This window comes from Stegostoma tigrinum, chromosome 31, assembly GCF_030684315.1.
Source record: "Stegostoma tigrinum isolate sSteTig4 chromosome 31, sSteTig4.hap1, whole genome shotgun sequence".
NCBI lineage: Eukaryota > Metazoa > Chordata > Chondrichthyes > Orectolobiformes > Stegostomatidae > Stegostoma > Stegostoma tigrinum.
In genome coordinates this window covers 1,034,557-1,059,060 of record NC_081384.1, presented here as the reverse complement: position 1 = coordinate 1,059,060, position 24,504 = coordinate 1,034,557, and the positions used below count along the sequence as shown (strand labels likewise).

At 43.7% G+C, this 24,504-nt stretch overlaps 1 protein-coding gene across 3 annotated transcripts in view; it reads right to left on the bottom strand.

Annotated features, from left to right (window-relative positions):
• Window positions 1-24,504, bottom strand: part of erbb2 (erb-b2 receptor tyrosine kinase 2) — a 70,129-nt gene that overhangs the window by 27,223 nt on the left and 18,402 nt on the right. For all 3 annotated transcript variants that reach the window (XR_007250411.2, XM_048560495.2, XM_048560496.2), the window contains exons 2-12: window positions 11,424-11,575; window positions 10,481-10,664; window positions 6,996-7,133; window positions 6,787-6,855; window positions 6,285-6,403; window positions 5,225-5,366; window positions 4,935-5,051; window positions 4,305-4,431; window positions 3,607-3,680; window positions 2,384-2,474; window positions 1,856-2,055 (exon numbers count right to left, since the gene is read on the bottom strand). Coding sequence is in view for 2 of the 3 variants with exons in the window: in XM_048560495.2 (XP_048416452.2) it covers window positions 1,856-2,055; window positions 2,384-2,474; window positions 3,607-3,680; window positions 4,305-4,431; window positions 4,935-5,051; window positions 5,225-5,366; window positions 6,285-6,403; window positions 6,787-6,855; window positions 6,996-7,133; window positions 10,481-10,664; window positions 11,424-11,575 (1,413 nt within the window). In the remaining variant the exon portion in view is untranslated. The remainder of the gene's footprint in view (window positions 1-1,855; window positions 2,056-2,383; window positions 2,475-3,606; window positions 3,681-4,304; window positions 4,432-4,934; window positions 5,052-5,224; window positions 5,367-6,284; window positions 6,404-6,786; window positions 6,856-6,995; window positions 7,134-10,480; window positions 10,665-11,423; window positions 11,576-24,504) is intronic.

The following is a 24,504-nucleotide window of genomic DNA, read 5'->3' as shown; positions in this document are numbered from 1 at the left end:
ACCAAGGAGGTGGTCATGTTTGATGGTAAGATTAGGGAGGGGTATGTTGATATTCTGGGGCATTTGATATTAAGAAGTGGTGGTGTTCCATACCTTGGAAAATATGAAGGTAAATAAGTCCCGAGGGCATGAATGGATCTGTTCCACAATACTGAGAGAGGCAAGAGAGGACATTACTGAAGCCTTTACAAAGAACTTTGTATCCTCTTTAGCCACAGGCATAGTGCCTGAAGACTGGAGAACAGCCAATATTGTTCCTTTGTTTAAGATGGGCAACAGGGATAATCCAGGAAATTATAGGGCTGTGAGCTTTACATCAGTGGTAGGGAATTATTGGAGAAGACTCTGCAGTATTTACTTGCATTTGAAAAATAATGGACTTATTAGGGGTAGTCAGCGTGGCTTTGCGCAGGAGAGGTCTTGTCTCACAAATCCGATTGAGGTTTTCAAGAAAGAGACAAGGATGATTAATGAGGGTGGGGCAGTGGATGTTGTTTACATGGATTTTATGAAAGCATTCGATAAGATCCCTTGTGGTAGGTTGGTCCATAAGGATAAGACACATGGGATCCATGGGTGTGTTAGTAAATTGGATGCAAAATTGGTTTGGTCAGAGAAGATAGATGGAGATTTTCTGACTGGAGGTCTGTAACAAGCAACGTTGCTCAAGGATCAGTTTTGGGATCTCTTGTTTGTAACATGTATAAATCATTTGGATGAAAATGCAGGTGCTCTGACTACTAAGTTTGCAGGCAACATGAAAATTGGTGGAATTCTGGACAATGAGGAATGTTTTCGAGGATATAGCAGAATATAGATCAGTTGAAAAGTTAGAGGGAGAAATGACAGATGGAGTTAAATCCAGACAAGTGTGATATGATGCATTTTGGGAGGTGAAATGCAAGAGGAAAGTGTACAGTAAATGGCAGGACCCTTTACATACAGCTTTATAAAGATATGCAGAGGGATTCTGGGGTGCAAATCCATAGCTCCCTGACAGTGGCACTGCAAGTGGATAAAGATGGCTTGCCTTCGTTGGTCAGGGCATTGAGTGTAAAAGTGAATAAGTCATGCTGCAGCTATATGAAACTTTAATTGGGCCACATTTGGATTACTGCACGCAATTCTGGATGCCAACTTTAGGAAGGATGTGGAGGTTTTGAAAAGGGTGCAAAAGAGGTTTACCAGGATGTTGCCTGAATTGGAGTGCAGTAGCTAAAAGGAGAGGTGGACAAACTTGGAGGCTAAGTGGTGTCCTGATAGACTAATATAAAACTATGAGACACATGGATAGAGTGTACAGTCAGATTCTATCCCAGTATGGACAGGTCAAACGCAAGGGGGCAAGGTTTAGGTGAGAAGGGGAAAGTTTAAAGTAGATGTGCAATATTTTCCACCCCCACACAGAGGGTGACAGATGGCTGGAACATGCTGCTCAGGGTGGGGGGACGATTTGGTAGAAGCAGAATTTAAGACCCATTTGGACAGACAGAAATGCTGAAAGACAAAGTTATACAGGGAAAGAACTGCATAGCCAAGGTGAATACCAATGGTGGAACAATTAAATCAGGGATACTCAAGAAGCTAGAATTATGGAATTTCATTTGTCTCAGGAGGTTTGTGGGCTGAAGGAGAATCCAGAGATAAAGAGCAGCAACGCCTTGAAAGGATTTATGGTATGTATGGAAATCTTCAAAATCTCAGCAATGTTACCATCATCCAATAAACAACCTGTTTATGCTGAATTGACAAATGTAAGTGAGTGCCTCACTTGTTCCAACTTCTTTTACAGATACGATTCGGCAACCAGTCTAACAAGATTAGACAACTTGTCATAGTGGATGATACTACTTACTACAAATATCCTGTGGCTTATTGGCCGTTATTAATGCCTCTTGATGCTCCTCCTTAAATAGCTGTTTCCAAGGGATAGAGTTGACATAGCAGAGGTTTGGGTTTTGGTGAACCAACACCAGCCCGTTACTAATTTCTTTCAGAGAGCGCAAACCCAGGGATTGTATCTGGAGATTCTGCACCAACAATGCATATGCACCTCTGTAACCAGAAAGGCAGCCAAATCAAAATTTAGAACCAAGTTATGAACTGTGTCCTAACGGTATTAAGATTTTAAAACATTGTATTTTACAACTGACAGTCCTTGGTATAAGTGTAGCAGTAATTGCAAACTCAGGTAAGGTACACAAGAATGGTGATTAAAGGGAGTGGCCGGTGGTGGGTGGGTGGGGGGGGTACACAGCAGTTGGGGCACATGCACACAGCAGCCTGTGTATGTTTGGCAATGAAGTGTATGGAACATGAATGGGAGTGGTGAAGAGAGAAAGAGATGGTCCAAATGCAACCATCAGTCAAAACTGAATCTCACCTGTATAGCACTCGCGCTCTGATGACAGCAAGGTTCTCAAATATGTTGAGGTCGGTAAAATTCTGTGGCCATGCCTCGATATATAAATACCCTGCAGAGTCAGAGCAATTGTGTTAAAACACAGCACATTGCATGGAACAGGTTCAGGGCATCAGGTAGGCCAATCTGTAAGAGCATGATTCAGGATGGAATTTTTTAAAAAGGTGATTCACAGGATATGGGCATCACTGAGCAGCATTAGCCACAGGGCAGTTAAGAATCAACCACATTGCTGAGAGTATGAAGTCACATGTAATCCAAACCAAGTAAGGTCAGTATTATCATTCCCTAATGGACATGAAATTGTTCTGGGGTTAGTGTTGATTTTTCCAAGTCTTGGCTTTATTCAATGTGGCTGAGACAGTGAAGAGTGATCACATCAGACGTTTTCAATGGACAGGAGTCTAAATAGGAAGATGTTCCTTCCACTGGCTGGTGAATTAGTAACAAGGGTATCACCTTGACTTTAGCACAATGGTTACAGCTGCATACAGTGTTCAATTCTGTGTGCCACACTTTCGAAAGGATATCAAGGTGTTGAGAGATTGCAGAAAAGATTTACAGGAATGGTGGCAAGGTAGCAATTATATAGAGAGGCTGGAGAAGTTAAAATTGTTCTTCTTCAAAAAAGAGGGGATTTATTACAACTGTTTGAAATCATTAATAGTTGCAATAGAATAAATAAGGAGAAAAGGATTCCCAGTGGCCAACAGTAGGTAACCAGAAGATACATATCTGACATCTTTCCTGAAGCGTGACATTCAGAATTGAACACTGTACTACTGAGGACACAAAAGTCAATATTGATTTGGGTAACTAGGTAAGAACCAGAAGAAAGGTGGGGAAATATTATTTTAACATAGCAAGTTATGATGACCTGGATTATGCTACCTAAATGAAGGAAAGATGCAAATTCAACAGTAAATTTCAAAAGGCAATAAGATAAATTTTTGAAAGGGAAATACAATTTGCAGTGCCATAGAAAAAGAGCAAGCTGATTGGATAGCTCTTTCAAAAAGCCAACATGAGTACACTGGGCCAAATGGCCTCCTTCCCTAAACCTGCAAGAAGAGGAGGAGTGAAGATGACCTTCATGCAGGAAATGGCAGTATAATCACACAGAGTTGCTGGTTTCAGTTAATCACAGCCTATCAGGAAACAACAGGGAAATAAAGAGTCCATACCAGTGATCTCTGTCAAAGGAGCAAAGACCTGAAGCTTCCTTAGATCCAGAGGGGGAGTCTTTGTAGCTGGGTCACTGAAAAGGCAAAAAATAAATACTGAGCCTATCTGTACAGTGACCAGTTCCACTGCACCAACAAGGAACTATTTTGCCTGCTCTGTGGATATTCAAGAACCCCCAGCAAGGAGCATACTTGACAGGAAAATCCAATAGTGGGTATCAGCAGAAAATTAGACAGACAGAGGTCTCACAGCCAACTCCAACTGTGCCTTTGCTAATCTGTTATCTAAGACACATTTATGCTATCATCACTACTGAGATTAGAGTGGACATTTGTTGCATTGACAGTGATATACTGAGCATCTCTACCAGCCAGACTAAAAGCTGGGAGTCAGTTCTGATGGGTGGTAGCTGGTCTCTTTCAGACAGAGGAGACTGTGTGTAAATTGTGTGAAGGCAAAGCGTGGGAGGAGATTAGAAGTTAGATTTTCAGATTACCTTGGTGCAAGCTGGAAATGACAGTGAGCCATATTTTCTGCTACATGTTTTGTTTAATTCAGATTATGCAAGGTTCTGGAGATCTACCCCGGAAATGGACAGTGTGTCCAAGCAACTTATTACTGGAGGGAGCAAGTGAACACGCAGAATCAAAGGGTGGAATCAAAGGAAGGATCAGGGTTGACAGTTGGAAACACTCACCCAGAGAAGGTCTCAGTAAGAAACACCAAGCTTCCAAAGATCTTGCTGCAGCCAGTGAAGGAATCAATGTTGTTCGCGTTCACAGCCCGCACTCCCTTCAGACTGTTTACACCCAAACCATTACACACTACAAGACAAGATAACTTAGTGAGAAATATGCAGATAAGCAGCCAGTACCAAACAACTTCAAACAGAGAGCATATTGGTTTTGTCTTAAAAAAATCAAAGTAATCGACTCAATTGAGGGCTTACTCATACAACTGTTAAACTGGTTCTAGAACACACTCGGCCAATAGAAGATTGCAACAAAAATCAGGTTTCTTTTCTGACTTCCCACAGTCTCTTGACAAAGCTGAGTGATCATTCCCAATCTGACTCTGCACATTGGCTGTAGGGTAGAATACAAACCCCATCATATCTCAGAACAGGACCTCAGACGTTTCTTCAGCAGATTGTCATTAAACCTCGGTCCACTTTACACGTCACTAACAAAATAAGAGTCTCAGTCACAGTTCACAGATTCACCCACACTCAGCAGAAATGGATAACTCTTTAGGGCCATCTCACCAATCCCATCCAAGTGCCAAACAGGAACTGTTAACTGCTCACCTCAACAAACTTGATACTGACCTTTGGGACAGGGGGTATTGCACCTTTCGCATTTATGTTCACCCCCCTTGTTCACTTCCCTAGTGTGGTTTGGACAGTTCAGCGTGCATGAGCCCACATTGGTCGCTAAATAATTATCTGTGAGAGTGAATGTTGACAGCAAAAGGTTGCCAGGAAGGTAGGGAGAGAGACAGGGGAGAGGAGATATATTACAACAAGATCAAAGGTAAATTTGACTGGAATAAATGAGGAATTAAAAACTTAAAAAATTAAAAGAATTCAAAATATAGGACAAAACAACAGGATCTTACGTGGGCACTTTTTGACACAGCTGGCTCCAAAGATGTATCTTCCTTCAGGATTTGGCTTCAGATAGTATGCATGAGGTGTGTAAATATTGAGTGGTGGACAGTCCCCCCGACATGTTCCACCATTGCTGAAATAGTGACAGGCCTGGAGGAGATGAACAAAGTCAACTTGGCTGCTCATCAAGATCACTCTAACCCAAGACGTGGAGCTGGTGTTATGCATTACACCCAGGACAGGGCCACATGGTCAGAAGACAGGAATTATCCAGAAAATGATGTTATTAACTTATTGCACACACTGCCCCTTCTGGGACAAAGCCTAGGGTATAGCAGAGACCAAGACTGAGCCAACTAGAAGACAAGAGCTCCACCTCTGATGTCTGGAATAACATCCCTTAGAGCTTTTGCTGTGGGTGACCCCCACTCACCCACCATCCACCCAGACCCTCTTCACCATTATAACTGTTTGTGAGCATACAAAACACAATCAAAAGGACTAATCACCCTTTTGCTGGGATAAAGATGGCTGTGAATATGGAATGGAAGCTCACGTTTTGAGCTATCAATCTGTTAATCAGTCTGTGGATGCTTATACAGCTCCGCCAGGGAAGAAAGTGATGCTATGAAAACATCATACCGCTCTTTGAGACATTTGAGATTTTTAAGAGATTTTATAGGGTAAATGTTGAGAGGATGTTTCCCTCTTATGGAACAGTCTTGAACTAGAGGGTACAGTTTCATAATAAAGGGATGCAGAATGAAGAAGAATTTCTCTCAGAGGATTGAGTGCCTTTGTAACTCCATGCCACAGTGAGCTGTGGGGGCAAAGCTCGGTGTATATTTATGGCTAAAATAGATAGATTATTAATCAGTAGGGATATCAGGTTAGGAGAAAGGGATGTGAGGAATGCTGGATCAGCCACGATCCTCTTGAATGGTACAGCAGGCTCAAAGAGTCAAAACAGCAACTCCTATTCCCATTTCAAATGGTCCCCTGAAAGAATTTAAACTTCTGCTTAATTTTATCCACCGTTAATGATACGACCTCTGGGTGTGTACTTACCAGGCAGTCAGTGTCTTTTGGACCAGTGCAGCCCGCAGCACACTGGCTATGGCAGCAATCAGTCGGGTCTCGTCCTTTACATCGAGACAGACACTGGGGCGCACAAATCTTCCGAGTCACTGAAACACAGAAATATCAAGTCTGCAAGACACCAACCATGCTAAAGAATCAGATTCAAATTGAACCCTAGAAACATTGTGCATAGTTGGGAACTAATGCATAACAGGGCTAGATGCACAGGCATAAATGGGAATCTCACTAGTTTCACCTTCCACACCAATCACAATGACATCAGCAAACCTGATCCTGCGAGAAATGTCTTTCTCCTCCCAGAAATTTAGCATCAATAACCTCCAAAAGATCAACAATAGGGCATTCACATAGTCCGTTCAGAGTTGAGAAGATTGAGAATAACTCGAACACAAAGTGCTGAAGAAACTCAAAATTGCATGAAGATTGTAGTGTGATTTCAACAGAAACAATTCACTGGATTGTCACTCACATATCTGGCAATATTTAGGACCTGATCCCCAGCATGATCCTGATTCACAGGCAGGATTACAACTATCACCTGTGGAGGAAAGATAGAGATAGCTTCAAAATAATAATAATACAGAGAGCACAGTTCCCATAGCCCTAAGTAACAGCTCCAACACCCAATGCACTTGTTAGGGAGATATGAATTCTCTCTATTTCAGCAAATATACTCACACTGCACTGTCCGGTTTGAGTCCACTGATCCTACAAAAGGAAACATGTTGTTCTTGTCCTGAATGTCATCCCACTGGATGGTCTCTTGGTAACAGAGCCAAGGATTATCGCTGATCTGAATATTCCCCGCCAGGATTTCTGTTAAACACACATATACATTATCAACTGTCTCATAGGATTACCCCCAAACTACCCCCCCCCACCTTTGGGTGAAGTGCAAAACACAAGTCACTAAGTTCAGTAAAATTGTTTCAGGTGAGAACATTTCCAGCAAGGTCAGCATTTTATACCCATCCCAATGTTTCTTTGGGGAGATGGTGGCAAGCAACATAAAACAGGAGGTTTGCTTGCCGATTTCAGAGAATGGGAACATATTAAGACTGCAGCACTATAAAGCTAATTCAGTTTATTAATCTATGGCCAGCACTCTTCCAAACTTCAGTTCCACATATCCCTGCACCCTCCTCTAAATTCTGAAATCAAAGGAGCCATGAACCAGCCTCATGCTCCCAGTCAGAGTCAGGCTCAAAGGGAGCCTTGGTTTGAATTGTGAACAATACCAATGAGAAGGTTCACCAAATTCATCAGGGTTGGCTTCATTACACACTCAAGACAGTGGAATTTACAACAGAGTTGTGGCACTCTGTCCAATTTAAACCACTTACTCAGTATCTCAATAATATGGTAACATCAGCAATCTCAGTCTTCTCAACTTTGTCAGGACAGTAATGACAGTTTTACGATTTCTTTGTCTCCTTTCCTCCTCCTTTCAGTTTGCTGATCTATTGCTGCTAGCAGACCCCTTTGGACTTGTCACTGCTCTTTATTCCAGCTTTATTATTCACAACTGAAACATCCAACTCATGTGAAAAGAACCCCTTACCAGGTTGTCAGAATGTGAATCCTCAACTGAGATCAAAATTATAACTGAGGGTTTCCTCCAAGATGCAGAGGAGTATTTTTTTAAATTCACTTGTGGGACACAGGGATTGCTGGCTGGGCCAGCATTTACTACCATCCCACGTGGCCCATGAGAAGGTGGCAGTGAACTGCTTTCTCGAACTTCTGCAGGTAGACCCACAATGCCCTTAAGGGAATTCCAAGACCCTGACACAGTGGCACTGAAGGAATGCTGAATTGCTGCAAATACGTCAGCCTTATCTTCTGCACTAATGTGCTATGTTCTCCCATCCTTGAGGATGGGAATATACATGAAGGCATCTCCTCCAACGAGTTGTTGAATTGTCCACCATCATTCACGACTGGATGCGGCAGGACATCCGAACTTAGATCTGATCCATTAGTTGTGGGATCATTTAGTTCTGTCACTTGCTGTTTGTGCTGTCTGGCATGCAAGTAGGCCTGTTTGGTAGCTTCACCAGGTTGACACCTCATTCTTAGGTATTAAAATGTGAGGCTGGAGCAGATGCTGCTTGGCCTGCTGTGTTCATCCAGCCTCACATTTTATTACCTTGGAATTCTCCAGCATCTGCAGTTCCCATTATCTCTGATACTCATTCTTAGGTATGCTTGGAGCTGTTTCTGGCACGCCCTCCGGCACTCTCCGTTGAACCAGAATTGATACCCGGCTTGACAGTAATGGTTGAGTGGGGGATATGTCATGCCATGTGGTTGCAGATTGTGTACAGTTGTGATGCTGTGATGGTGCAGTGTCTCATGGATTCTCCATCTTGAATTGCTAGATTGTTGGAAGTCTGGCCCAGTTAGCATAATGACAGTGCTACAAAATACAACGAACAGTAAAACTCAATGCAAAGATGCGACTTCATCTCCACAAGGAGCATGTGGAGGTCACCCCTTGACAGTGCTGCAGATAAGATGCATCTGCAGCAAGCAAATTGGTAAGAATGAGGTCAAGTATGTTTTTCCCTCCTATTGGTTTCCTCAACACCTGCCACAGACTCAGTCTAGCAGTTATAGAATCAGAAGCCCTACAGCATGGAACAAAGCCATTTGGCTCATCGAGTCTGCACTGACCCTCCGAATAGCATCCCACCCAGACTTAGTCCCTGACCCTATTGCCATAACCCACATTTACCATGGCCAATCAACCTAACCTGCACATCTTTGGACTTTGGGTAAGAAGCTGGAGCACCTGGAGGAAACGCATGCAGACATGGGGAGAATGTGTAGATGCCACAGAGACAGTCATCCGAGGCTGGAATTGCACCCAGCTCCTTGGATCTGTGAGGAGCAGTGCTAATCATGCAGCACACAGTGTAGTTTAGGACCCAAACAGCTTAAACATCAGTGCTGCTGCTGACCCACTCTTGGGGTGGGCATTGAAATTCCACAGCCAGCATACATTTTGTGCCCTTGTCACCCTCAGTACTTCCTCCAAATGTTGTTCAACATTGAGGATTGCTGATTCATCAGCTGGTTGAGAATAGAAGATGGTAATCAGCAGAAGGTTTCCTCACTCATATTTAACCTGAAGTCACGAGACCTCATGGAGTCAGAGTCAATGTTGAGGACTCAGGGCAACTCCCTCCCCACTGTATACCATTATCAAAGATCATAGAATCCCTACAATGTGGGAACAGGCCTTTCAGCCCAACAAGTCCACACCGACCCTCAGAGGATCCCACCCAGACCCATACCCCTATAACCCACCTAATCTACATATCCCTGAACACTATGGGCAATTTAGCATGGCCAACCCACACAGACACGGGGAAATCGCGCAAACTCCACACAGACGGTCACCCAAGGGTAGAATTGAACCTGGGTCCCTGGTGCTGTGAGGCAGCAGTGCTAACCACTGAGCCACCGTGTGAAACCGTGGGTGGTGAATGGACTCTCTATGGTCCCGATATGACTGTTGGCTGGAGTGAACTGCCCTCGGTGCGCTTCAGTTGCAACTCATTGCTGAGTCAGGCTGAGCTGGTGCTGGTGGTCTGCAGCAATGTCACAGTAATCCACTTGACTTGTCTTGAAACACAGATCAAAGAGTCGAACATGTGTAAGAGTCAAAGGTTGGTCATACTCCTCCATGATGTAATCAAGGTCAAGGTTGGTAGAGACTGACCGAAGGGGCCAAGACCTCCTGATTAAGGCTTAACCTGGGAATGGTGTGAAGCTGTTGCTGGCGTGTGGCTCATTGGTTTGGTGTCTTCTCAGAGTCAAGTCACTTGTAAACTCCAACTGAAGCTAAATATTGGCACGAGATTGATAGTCAACAAGTACCATAAGGGAAAGTTAAAAAGATCTTTGAAGAGAAAAGTATTATGCAAACCATAAATTCCAGGGATAGTTCCGTCCATTTTTTGATCATAACTGACACTGACAACAGAGCTTTTGAAATCTGCTCTTGGGTTATTTGGGGAGTGTTGAACCTCTATAAATCAGCTTTTCTATTATGGATCCCAAATCTGCGTCAATGTCAGAATTTGGACAGGAGGGATTAGTTTACAGAAACAAGACAGAGAAGAAACAAACACAGCAGATTGTGCAAAGACTCTGACCTGTTAGGCTTCTCATACGAAGCTCTCGGAGACCAGCACCAGTTGAATTAAAATTAGACAGGACAGCCAGTGCAAACTGACCCTCAAACAACTGGCTTCCTCGTATGATGCGTAGGTTTTCCAGAGGAATATAATCGACTGCATTGTGTGCTATTAAAACATAACCTTGGACTTCTTGAATATTCTGCACAGAACAAGAAAGCACAAAATGCATAATCAAATAGTTGGAACTTGTAACAAGTACAGAGTTCATCAATAGACAGTTCCCTTCACCATTAGTGAGTTTAGTTAGGAGTTACTCATTAAGACAGCAGGAAAGCCAAGATTCCATATCTGCTCTACACAGATCTCTGCCTTGGCTCCTGAGCATGATCCAGTGCTTCCTGCTGATCCTTGCCCTTGATCAGAAAGCATAAACCCAGGAACACCAAAAGCATGACTGATTCACTGTGTTGATAACTTAGTAGAACCATGGATTTTAAAAAAAATCAAATCTGACACTTGGGAGGGGTGAGTCTGAGTGCCAAGGTGTAAAGTCCTGTCCTGAATGAGAAGGAATTCTGGGGAGGACAGGAGCCACACATCAAGTAGGAACAAGCTTCAAGGAGCAGCAGTGACCTGCCCCAAGTGGAAAGGGAGCCACACTGAAATGAGACATGTCCCACTCTAATTCTTTGCTGAGCTGTCCTCAGTTAGGGCACACAAATGTTGTCAAGTGCCCTGGATCCTACAGGAGAGGGAAATAAATCAGTTCATGCCAAGTCTAGTGACTGTAGTGAAAAAGCACTAATGATGACAGAAGTGTCAGGGTCCAGGTAAGGAATTAACACACTGGAAGATCCCAGAGAGTGAGAATCCAGACCCGGAGAGGACCCAGAAATTACAAACTGATTTCATTTATCTCAAACAGAGAAACCAGCGTACACTCTTATTTCTATGTTACCTGGAGGAAGGATAGGTTCAGGTTCCCTGTAAGGTGAGTGATCTCTAGGTTGCCCTGTACCTCATGGCAGTTCTCATACTGTTTGCGCAGTGTGTAGTAATGGTTCTCTAAACTGAACGACAACTCCAGCTTCATGTCTGTCCCAGGACAAACTGAAGAAAATAGGGAGAAATACAGGTATGAGTTAGTGTCAAATTCACCATACACCTTTCACTGTAACACTCATATACCCCATGGGTATACTCCTCTCTATAACATTGGCATACCCCACTGATATACCCCTCACTGTAACACCGGCATACCCCACTGATATACCCCTCACTGTAACACCGGCATACCCCACTGATATGCCCCTCACTGTAACACTGGCATACCCCACTGATATACCCCTCACTGTAACACTGGCATACCCCACTGATATGCCCCTCACTGTAACACCGGCATACCCCACTGATATACTCCTCTCTATAACATTGGCATACCCCACTGATATACCCCTCACTGTAACACCGGCATACCCCACTGATATACCCCTCACTGTAACACTGGCATACCCCACTGATATGCCCCTCACTGTAACACTGATGTTTTGACCCTCAGATTACTGAATTTGCAGGTCTCATTATAGACAGTCATAGGTTGCTTTTCTAAATTGTTGCCCACAAATGGCTTAATTTTAACTTGAATTTGGCAGCGGTGCTTCTCACTTACCCCGGGAGATGGACAGCTGACCTAAGCTAAGGTCCCTGCACAGTAGAGCCAGAGAGACAACACCAGCCCAGAAAGTAACAGTTTGAACAAACATCACAGAAGCTACAGAGACATTGCAAGTATAGTCTGAGGCAGTGAGGCTGGCTTCCTGCTCTCAATGCCTCACTGCTATATCTGTGTGTAAATACCATCTCAGGTCAGTCCAGGACAGGAGGCAACCTTCAGTACCCAAGCCATTAGTGGACTAACTGGGTTATTCTTTCCTGGACATAGATACAGAGAGAAGGAAGGCTCAACGAGATGCCTTCTGCCAGCCTGTCACTACCACCTGATAGACTCTCACATTCTATACTTAAAGTACCAGTTAATTCCGGTGGATCAGGTATCCTGAGGCAAGAGGAGCTCCACACTTCAAGCCTGGGATCAGCACAACACTCTCCATTGAACAAGGGGAGAGGGCAAGCTGAGAGTAGGTATGACAAATAGGGCAACAGTAAAAACGTGAAGAAAATGAAGGAACAGCAATGATAGGGTGCAGGAATAGCAGGCAGGAGGAATTCCAAAGTCTGAAATGTACTAAATGATCTACTTCTGCTCCTATGTCATATGATCTAATTGTGGGGTATTTATACTCAAATAACAACCTTTTGATCCTGTGAAAAGGATTATAAAAACCGGTATGCACCTGCAAAAATTGATAAGCCAGTGTAAGGGGAATGCCAATTCCCTGACCCAGGATAATAATACACTGCCCAAGATGTTGATGAATGCTGTACTGGTATTAACAGCCAGTCAGAATCCCCATTCCATTGCTGTTCCCACAAAGGCTGTGAGGTTATATTACACACTAAACTCGGCAGTGCTCTAAACAGAACCCAACCGTGTCTCCTATCACTTCCTGCTTGTCTAATTCAGATACTGCTGACAATACATAGTGCCCCAAATAAATCACATATGTTGTGAGAGATCAGATTAAAGGTAATTCACTGTGCAACTGTACAGAGTCAGTGTTTACTCAGGTTAAGTGTTCCTCACTGTGCAAATGGGCAGAGTCAGTGTTTGTCACCCTGCGGAATCTGGATATAGAATGGCTCATTTGACATTTCTCTACCACTTGCAGTTTGGGAACTTAATGCAAGTAATGTAAGATAATGAGACAACACCTCCAACTCCGAACAACAGCACTCTGACAACACCAGCTTAGGGTTACTGAAGTCCTGTTTTCCCTAAATGTACAAGTTTGGGCAGACTGGTGGTTAATTCAACACCAGCTCTCCCAGCTTCCTTCCTCTGAGCTGAGAGAGCCAGTAAAATCTATGACCGTCAGTTTAAATCCAATGATTGCCAGGCACATTCTACACCCTGGCTCAGATACATGAAATCCAGGATTCAAAAATGTTACAACAACTGTCCAGTTCACACAATGATACATCTGACAACGTCAATTCATGTGTTACAGCCTCCACTCACATTTATTCAAGTGTGTTACACATCTAACTCTGAACAGAAGTACCTCAGCTAGTCTGGGACTGACCACTAGGGAACCACATGAGAAAGGAGTTGAACTGAGCTCCAGCGTATGGGTACAAGAATGGGCAGGCGGTGTAGCAGCACCAAATGCAATGAGTTATTGCTGCGTGGCTGGAATTCAGTCTGCTCACAAGCTACTTCACCAGCCTGGGTGATGTGGAGTCAGGTTGGGTCCTGACCGTAGTCCATTCACCCATGTTGCCTGTATCTATGCCCTGGCTTTCAGCTCAGCTCATAAGGCATGACAAGTATGTCAGAAATGTGCTAAAAAAAAGGGCGAGATTCCTGCCAAAGTCTGTCGGGTGAGGTGGCTCAATAACACTATTAGCTCTGCAGCTCTCTAAAATTGGCTTGAAAACAGGTAAATCATTGTTTGATAACACCCCCACCAAACCATGGGCCTAGATTACCATGGTGATGACGTCCACCTCCATGGGAAATTTACAGCGATGAAGCATGGTAGCTACTCTGATTTCACCCAGTAACACATCTCACTGACTCCCCAAAAATACCCTTTCACTTACTCAAGAACGCCAAAACATCCTTCCTCCCAGAAAACAACCCCAAAATGTACTTCCTCAAAATAACCTTGTCTGTCCCAAAAAGTATACAAAACCACGATTTCCACAAAAATACCTGATCCAATAGTAGCTCCCCAATACCCATGCTGTCTGGAAAACAGCTCAATCAACCAGTGCATCAAATTGATAAGCCTTCTACCACATGTAACCCCACCCCTCAAACAGCCAATCACAAACACCTACTCTCTGGATTTTGTTTTAAATTGTAACATAGAATTACACAGCACAGAAACAGACCCTTTGGTCCAACTCGTCCATACAATCCAGGATCCTAAATTAGTCTAGTCCCATTTGCCAGCGTTTGGCTCATATTTCTCAAAACCCTCCTTATTCATGTACACCTCCAGATGCCTTTTAAATGCTGTCTTTGTACTAGCCTCCACGACTTCCTCTGGCAGCTCATTCCGTACACGCACCAGTCTCTGTGTGAAAAAGTTGCCCCTGAGGTCCCTTTTAAATCTTTCTCCTCTCACCTTACACCCATGACCTCTAATTTTGGACTCCCCTACCCTGGGAAAAAGACCTTAGCTATTCACCGTATCCATGCGTTTCATGATTTTACATACCTCTGGAAGGTCATGCCTCAGCCTCTGACACTCAATGGAAAATATCTCCAACCTATTCAGCTTCTCCCTGTAGCTCAAACCTTTCAACACCGGCAATACCCTTGTAAACCTTTTCTGAACCTCAACTTTTCTGCAGCAGGCAGACTAGAATTGAAGGCAGTATTCTAAAAGGGGCCTAACCAAAGTGCTGTGCAGCCACATATGATATTACGTACAACTCCTATACTCAATGCATTGACCCATGTAGGCAAGTGTACCAAATATCTTCATTACTCTGTGCACCTGTGACTCCAGCTTCAAGGAACTATGAACCTGCATCCCAAGTCTCTTTGTTCGGCAATAGTCCCCATGATTCCACCATTAAGTCCTGCCCTGATTTGCTTCACTAAATTGCAGCACCGCACAGTTATCTAAATTAAATTTCATCTGCTACTCCTCAGCCATCAGTCCACCTGATCATGGTCCTATTATATTCTAAGATAACCTTCTTCACTGTCCACTACACCACCAATTTTGGTGTCATGTGTAAATTTATTAACAATTCTTCCTGTATTTACATCAAAATCAGTTACAGAAATGACAAAAAGGAGTAGACTCAGCAACAATCCTTGTGGCACACCAGTGGTCTCAGGTCAGGCCTTCAATCTCCAAATTTTGCAATTTGGGTAGAGTAAGCAGAATTAAGAGTATGGGATGAGTTGGATATATCTTTGAAAGATTGAACACAGGTACAATGGGCTGAACAGTTTCCTGCAGTGCAAAACTCTGATTCCAAGAATCTATTAATCCTCCTAACCAGCCCCACAAGATGACACCCTCTTGCAACTGTCATTAGGAACTGCTATTTAAAAAAGCACCATGCACTTTCTCCCCAGTACAAACAAAATCTGAAGAACTGGACTACCTGTCGAAACTAAATTGGACAAAGTCACAGTCTGTGCAGCAAGCGTCTTTGCACACAGACCATTCAGCAACTGCTGTCCAATTTCAGAATCACATCTAATATTGAGAGTTTTGCAAATACAGGCTAGTGGGTTTTGTCAATACCTCGCTGGTTAAAAACCATTAAAGGGATGCGCTCTTTGATATGATCCAGTAGTCTCTGGGATACAGCATAACTAGCACTTAAATTCAAAGCTCATTACTCATTTGTGCAATAAGCAGAAAATCATTTTGGTTCAATAGCAGCATCCTATCAATGGCAAACAACCCTTCTGTTATACCTAAGAGAGAACACAGTGTGGAGCTGAAGGAGCACAGCAGACCAGGTAGCATCAGAGCAGCAGGAAGACAATGTTTCAGATCAGGATCCTTCTTCAGAAAAAATGAACTCCCAACATATCCATGCTGGGCCCCCTCCAATGCCATGACGTCACCACCCAGAAACCACAGGAGCAGCACCCCACATTCCAACGTGGGAGCTGGAACTCCTTCTGTTGCATCTGTCATTCAGTTTGGAGGAACTCCTGCAATTGGACAACTGCTGGATAATTTTGTTCAAACATATTTATTCTCACTCTTGGATTTAGGTAGATGCCCTACACTATCTGTCTAGAACTCAAATAGTTCTTTGAAAACTAAGAGAAGAATTAAAAAGTGCAGATTCAATTGATGTTTGGCTTTTCCTTATTGTCATACATACATACTACGTCTGGCAAAATTGTACATCTTTACGCAATCCCAGCCAAGAAAATTGCTTTCAAATTTTTGCAGGTATTGTCTTAATCCCAATGGGACTTGACAGTGTATGTCGGTGAGTCGCCCAAAAATTAATTCTGGTACTCAGATGAGTACCAATGAATGGGTGACTGCCCATTTTCATTGGCTGGTGTTTAAAATGGTCTCCTTTTCCATTTGTCTTACTCAGGTGTTGTCAGAGGATCTTTGGTGAACTTCTGCAGTGCATCTTATAGATAGTACACAGTACTGTGACTGAGCATCAGTGGTGGAGGGAGTGGATGTCGTGCCAATCAAGCAGAATGCTTTGTCCTGGATGGTGTTCAGCTTCTTGAGTGTTGTGAGAGCTATAACTATCAGCCAAGTGGGGAGTGTTCCATCACATTCCTGACTTGTGTCTTGTAGACTGTGGACAGACTTTGGGGAGTCAGGAGGTGAGTTAACCAATTCAGCTCCCTCACCTTGGACCTCTCTTGTAGCTAGCGTTCATGAAGCGAGTCCAGTTGAGCCTCTAGTTGATTGTAACTTCCAGGATGTCTTAGTGCAAGATTCAGGGATAGCAACACCATTGGATGTCAAGGGGCAGGGGTTAAATTGTCTCTTATTGGTGATGGTCATTGTCTGGCATTTGTGTGATGCAAATATCACTTGCCATTTGTCAGCCCAAGCCTGGACATTATACAAATCTTATTGCATTTGAACATGGACTGCTTCAGTGTCTGAGGAATTGTGAATAGTGCTGAACATTGTGCAATCATCACAGTACATCCCCAATTCTGACCTTTTAATGGAGGGAACTTCATTGATGAAACAGCTGAAAACGGATGGCCCTAAGACACTACTCTGACGAATTCCGCAGAAATGTCCTACAGCAGAGATGACTGACCTCCAACAATCATAAACAATTTCCTATGTGCCAGGTACGAATGCAGCCAGCAGAGAGTCTGCCCCCGATACCTACTGATTCCAGTTTTGCTACGGCTCCTTGTTATCACACTCAGTCAATTGTGATCTGTTATCAAGGGCTGTCATTCTCAAAGCATGTCTGGAATTCAGCACATCTGTCCATATCTCAACTAGAGGTCAGGTGCTGGGTGAACCTGGTGGAACCCAAACTGGGCATCAAAATATAGGTTATTCTAGATCAGGTGCTGCTTGAGAGCACTGTTGATGATCCCTTCTATCACTCCCGATGGTCGAGAGTGGTCTGATACGGTGGTAATTGGTCAAGTTGGATTTGCCCTGATATTTGTGCACAGGACATAACTGGGTAATTATGCCATACTATCGGGTAGATGCTAGTGCTATATCTCTACTGGCAGAGCTTGGCTAGGGGAGCGGCAAACCATGTCATTACCTTTGCAGAGTCCAGTGTTGCTAACTGTTTCTTGCTATCACAGAGTGAATCAAATTGGCTGAAGATGGAATCTGAGATCTTGGGGACCACTGGAGGAGGCCAAGATAGATCATGCACTTGCTGAAGGTTGCTGAGAATGGTTCAGTCATATCTTTTGCACTGATAAGGTTGATATCTTCCATCCTTGAGGATGGGGATATTTATAGAGCCTCCTCCTCCAGCGAGTTGCTCAATTGTCCACCACCATTCATGACATGGCAGGGCTGCAGAGTTTAAATCTGATCACTTGCTGCTTATGCTGTTTGGCATGTAGGATAACAAGGTGTAGAGCTAGAAGAACACAGTAGGCCAAGCAGCATTAGAGGAGTAGGAAAGCTGATGTTTCAGGTCTGGACCCTTCTTCAGAAAATCTAGCATCAGCAGTTCCTACAACCTCTGGCATGTAGGATGTCCTGTTTGGTAGCTGCACCAGGCTGACACCTAAGTTTTGGCGTGGAGCTGTTCCTATACTCTCTACTGAACCAAGGTTGATCCCCTGGCATGACGGTAATGGTTGAATAAGCTCTCAGATTGTGGAGTACAATTCTCTTGAGAAATAAGACAGGGCAAATGACTGAGATGTCACTGGGTGAGCAGTTTGGGGCCAGTGATCATAATTGCATTAGTTTTACCGTAGCTGTAGAAAAGGATAGACCTGATCTAAAAGTTACAATTCTAAATTGGAGGAAGGCCAATTTTGACAGTATTTTCATAAAATCCCTACAGTGTAGAAACAGGCCATTCAACCCAACAAGGCCATACCACCCCTCCGAAAGGGCATCCCACCCAGACTCATCCCCTTGCCCTTTCCCTATGTCTCCCATTCAACAACAATTTTCAAAAGTTGGGATTGGGGCACGGTTATTCACAGGTAAAGGGACAACTGGAAAGTGGGAAGTCTTCAAAAATGAGATAACGATAGTCCAGAGACAGTATATTCCTGTTAGTGTGAAGGGCAAGGCTGGTCGGGGAGGGAATGCTGGATGACTAGAGAAATTGAAGCTCTGGTCAAGAAAAATGAGGCAGGTGGCAAATATAGATAACTGGGATCAAGTGAATCTCTGAAGAGTATAAGGGGAGTAGAAGGATACTCAAGAGGGCAAAAGGGGGACATAAGATAGCTTCAACAAATGGGATTAAGGGTAATCCAAGAGAGTCCATAAATACAGTAAGGATAAAAGATTGACTAGGGAGATACTAAGGCCCTTAAAGATCAACAAGGCGTCTATGTGTGGAATTGCAAGAGATGGGTGAGACACTAAACAAGTTTTTCATGTCAGTGTTTACTGTGGAGAAGGATATGGAAGCTAGAGAACTTGGAGAAATAAATAGTGATATCTTGAAGAGAGTCAATTTACAGAGGTGGTGCTGGACTTCTTAAATCACATAAAGGTGGATAAATCCCAAAAACCTGATCAGGTGTACAACACAACTTTATGCGAAGCTAGGTAAGTGATTGCTGGGTCCCTTGCTGAGATATTTGTATAAATGACAGCCTTGTATGAGGTGCTAAAAGACTGAAGGTTGGACAATATGGTGCCATTATTTAATAAAGGTGGTAAGAAGTCAGAGAACTGTACACCAATGAGCCTGATGTCAGTTGCAGTTATGTTGTTAGAGGGGATTCTGAGAGACAGCATTCATACGTATTTGGATAGACAAGGGCTGATTGGGGATCGTCAACATGGCTTTGTGTATGTGAAATCGTGTTTCACAAACTTGAGTTTTTTTTGAAGGAGTGACACAGGAGTCTGAAGAAGGCAGAGCAGATATTGCCTGCAAGGACTTCAGCAGGGCGTTTGACAAGGTTCCGCATGGTAGACTAGTTAGCAAGGTTAGATCACATGAATCCAGGAAGAACTAGCCACTGGGATACCAAAATGGAGACAGAGGGTGGAACTGGAGTGCTGCTTTTTGGACTGGAGACTGGATTCAGTGCTTTTAATTGTTTACATAGATGATTTGGATGCAAATATATGAGGTATTGTTAGTAAATTTGCAGATGACACCAAAATTGGTGGTGCAGCGGACAGTTTCCATGCTGTACATCTCTACAACTCTATGATGCTGTCGATGGCCCACAGTGCCTCATAGATGACCAGTCTTTAATTGCTAGATCTATTCAAAGTCCGCTCCAGTTAGCAAGGTAATCATGTCGTACAACACTACGGAGGCAATTATTCTCAATGTGAAGGTGGGCCTTCATCTCCACAGGGAATCAAGGGCTACGGGGAGAGTGCAGGGAAGGGGAGTTGAAATGCCCATCAGCCATGATTTAAATGGCGGAGTGGACTTGATGGGCCGAATGGCCTTACTTCCACTCCTATGTGTTATGGTCTTATGGACTGTGTGGTGGTTACTCTGACCAATACTATCTCTTGTTAGGCAGATTTGAAAGGATGAACTCAAGTATGTTTTTCCCTCTTGTTGGTTTGTCCACCACCTGTCACAGACCCAGTCTAGCAGGTATATCCTTTAGGATTTGACCAGCTCGATCTGTAGTGTTGCTGCCAAACTGGTCTTGGTGGTGGACATCGAAATCCTCCATCCAGAGTATATTTTGCACCCTTGCCATTCTCCGTGCTTCCTCCTCAACATGGAGGAGTACTGAATCATCAGCTGAGGGAGGACAGTACTTGGCTATCAGGTTTCCTCGTCCATATTTAACCTGAAACCACAAGACTTCATGGGCTCTCGAACAATGCTGAGGACTACCACAACCGCTCTGCTCTGACTGTATAGCACTGTGCCACCACTTCTGCTGCATGTGTTTTGCTGGAGGAACAGGACATATTCAGGGATGGTGACGGTGGTGTCCAAAATATTGTCTATAAGACAGATTCTATGAGCATTACTGTCAGACTGTTGCTTGATTAGTCTGTGACACAGCTCTTCCAATTTTGGGAGACTGTGGTCTCAGCTTCTGTCTGCACTCCATAACCCTCCATTCCCATAACTTTATCCAACCTAGTCTTGAATAAATTTAAAGCCTCCACTACCTTCTGATGAAGAGAAGTCCATACAACCCACTGACAGAAAAAAAATTCCCATTTTAAAGGACAAACTCTTCTTTTTAAACCACGTCCCTTAGGTTTTAGTCTTCTCCACAAAGTGGAAAAAAATACCTCATTCTTCTCAATTCCAACTAATAAGACCAATTTGTTTAACATTTCTTCACAAGCACTTTATCCCAGAATAATTGAAGTAAACTGTCTGTAAACTTTCCAGATGTTTGAAAACTGCTACCCGCCACTTTTTGACTCTTAACACCTTATTGCTGAGGCACAGCAATGGTATAAAAGCAAGCAAATCCTGCACTCCACCTTTCACTGGTTTTGTGGGACATCTTTATTCAAATGCCCGAAGACGTGGACAATCAGTCTCTTCAGTCTCTTGAGAAACTATCAGCACTCTGAGTAGTCCCTAAATTAAAGGATAACTGACCATTTCCTTGTATCCATGAGTGAGAATAGTCATCTCAAACTACAGGTAGGTAGAGTCTGATTTTTTCAGGATTTCCACTAATTTGTCATAATATAGCACCTTTATTGAGAGTATTGTGCGCAGCCTGAAGGAGTCAATCCTCGGGAACCTGCAAATCAGTTTACAATAACTGGGGTGGAATAGAAATCAGAACATCCCATTAAGACCTAAATATATACAAATACAGAAACTAGAACTTTCTTGTTACATCAGTTCCCATATTCTCAACATTACAATCTCGACAAAATTCAAACACCCCAATAAAGCAAAACACTGAATAGAGTTTAAACTTCTCAAGCCTACAGCTATGTTTGTTGTTATTTTGTTTTAAGTCAATAGACCATTGCACAACTTTCTAGAAACTAGCTGAGTTCAGACAAGTCTGTTAATTCACACTCTGCACACCAATATTGTTTGATCCAGGGCAGTGCAAAGACACCAACAGCCATACAAACAGTTGGTGCAGTGTACACAAAGTGATCAGTATGATAGGTAAATACCTGTTTTGGAAGGTGGAGAAGCACTAGTTGAGGTCAGACTGTTCTGGGAGTGGCTCATGTAACTGCAAGCACTTTTGGCTCAAGTTGGACTGAAACATAAGCATCATTTACATTGACGAATAGGAAGTATTATGTTTCTCTTCCCGAAACTCACCAAATAAACCTCATCAAGAAGGAATGAATTCAGCCTGCAATGCAATAAATCTGGGAGGAAGGCACATGGGACAGGTATTGGGATAACACGGCGTGAAGCTGGATGAACACAGCAGGCCAAGCAGCATGAGAGGAGCAGGAAAGCTTATGTTTTGGGTTGGGACCCTTCTTCAGAAATGGGCAAGGGGAAGGGAATTCTGAAGTAAGGAGGGAGACAGGGGGAGGCAGATAGAAGATGGATAAAGGAGAAGATAGGGTTAGAGATGACAGACAGGTCAAAGAGGCGGGACTAGAGCCAGTGAAGGTGAATGTAGGTGGGGGGACGGTGGGATATAGGTCAGTCCAGGTCAGGGGGGGCAGGATGAGGTTAGTGGGTAGGGGGTGGGGGTGGGGCTTGAGGTTGGGGGGAATGTTTAGGGAGACGGGGACTAGCTGGGCTAGTTTTGGCATGTGGTCGGGGGAGGGGAGATTTTGAAGCTTGAAGTGGGACAGATATTGGATTTTTTTTAAACTTTCCAAACCTCAGATTTCTGAAACACTTCAGCAGCGTCAACATAAGCTTCAATAAGCACCATATGAAGTCCTTGTCCTTACTTCAAATAACCCAGTGAAGGCAGACGAGATTAATGCTCTCCTTCTGCTGCCAAACCCTTCAGCTCTCCAACTCTGAACTTCCTGACCCTGAGTGACATTGGACCTTGGTTGAAAAAGTCATCACAGAAAGAGGTTCAATCAAAGGGGCATGGGACCATTAACCTGGGAGCACTTGGGTTTGGGATCATTAACAAATAAACAAAAAGCGAAGTAGACCACTTAGCCCCATGAACCTGCTTCATCATTCAATTAAATCATAGCTGAAATATTTAATTTTGAATTCCACATTCTAATCAACTGTCGATAACCTTTGCTTTCCTGGCCTAACAAGGATCTACCTCTGTTTTAACAACATTTAATGACCCCACTTCCACTACCTTCTGGGTTCCAAAGTCTTACAACCATCAGAAAAAAAAACTGTCCTGAAAGGACACCTAGTTTTAAAACAGTGTCTCCTAGTTCTAGTCAACAATGCCCAATAGTTCTGAGCTGACCCATGAGGGGAATCATAGAACATAGAACAGTACAGCATAGAACAGGCCCTTCAGCCCACAATGTTGTGCCGACCATTGATCCTCATGTATACACCCTCAAATTTCTGTGACCATATACATGTCCAGCAGTCTCTTAAATGACCCCAATGACCTTGCTTCCAAAACTGCTGCTGGCAACGCATTCCATGCTCTCACAACTCTCTGTGTAAAGAACCCGCCTCTGACATCCCCTCTATACTTTCCTCCAACCAGTTTAAAACTATGACCCCTCGTGCTAGACATTTCTGCCCTGGGAAATAGTCTCTGGCTATCAACTCTATCTATGCCTCTCATTATCTTGTACACCTCAATTAGGTCCCCTCTCCTCCTCCTTTTCTCCAATGAAAAGAGACCGAGCTCAGTCAACCTCTCTTCATAAGATAAGCCCTCCAGTCCAGGCAGCATCCTGGTAAACCTCCTCTGAACCCTCTCCAAAGCATCCACATCTTTCCTATAATAGGGCGACCAGAACTGGACACAGTATTCCAAGTACGGTCTAACCAAAGTTTTATAGAGCTGCAACAAGATCTCACGACTCTTAAACTCAATCCCCCTGTTAATGAAAGCCAAAACACCATATGCTTTCTTAACAACCCTGTCCACTTGGGTGGCCATGTTAAGGGATCTATGTATCTGCACACCAAGATCCCTCTGTTCTTCCACACTGCCAAGAATCCTATCCTTAATCCTGTACTCAGCTTTCAAATTCGACCTTCCAAAATGCATCACCTCGCATTTATCCAGGTTGAACTCCATCTGCCACCTCTCAGCCCATCTCTGCATCCTGTCAATGTCCCACTGCAGCCTACAACAGCCCTCTATACTGTCAACGACACCTCCGACCTTTGTGTCGTCTGCAAACTTGCTGACCCATCCTTCAATCCCCTCATCCAGGTCATTAATAAAAATTACAAACAGTAGAGGCCCAAGGACAGAGCCCTGTGGAACCCCACTCACCACTGACTTCCAGGCAGAATATTTTCCTTCTACTACCACTCGCTGTCTTCTGTTGGCCAGCCAATTCTGTATCCAGACAGCTAAGTTCCCCTGTATCCCATTCCTCCTGACCTTCTGAATGAGCCTACCATGGGGAACCTTATCAAATGCCTTACTAAAGTCCATATACACCACATCCACAGCTCGACCCTCATCAACTTTTCTAGTCACATCCTCAAAAAACTCGATAAGGTTTGTGAGGCATGACCTGCCCCTCACAAAGCCGTGTTGACTGTATTTGATCAAGCCATGCTCTTCCAGATGTTCATAAGTCCTATCCCTCAGAATCCTTTCTAACACCTTGCAGACGACAGACGTGAGACTTACTGGTCTGTAATTGCCGGGGATTTCCCTATTTCCT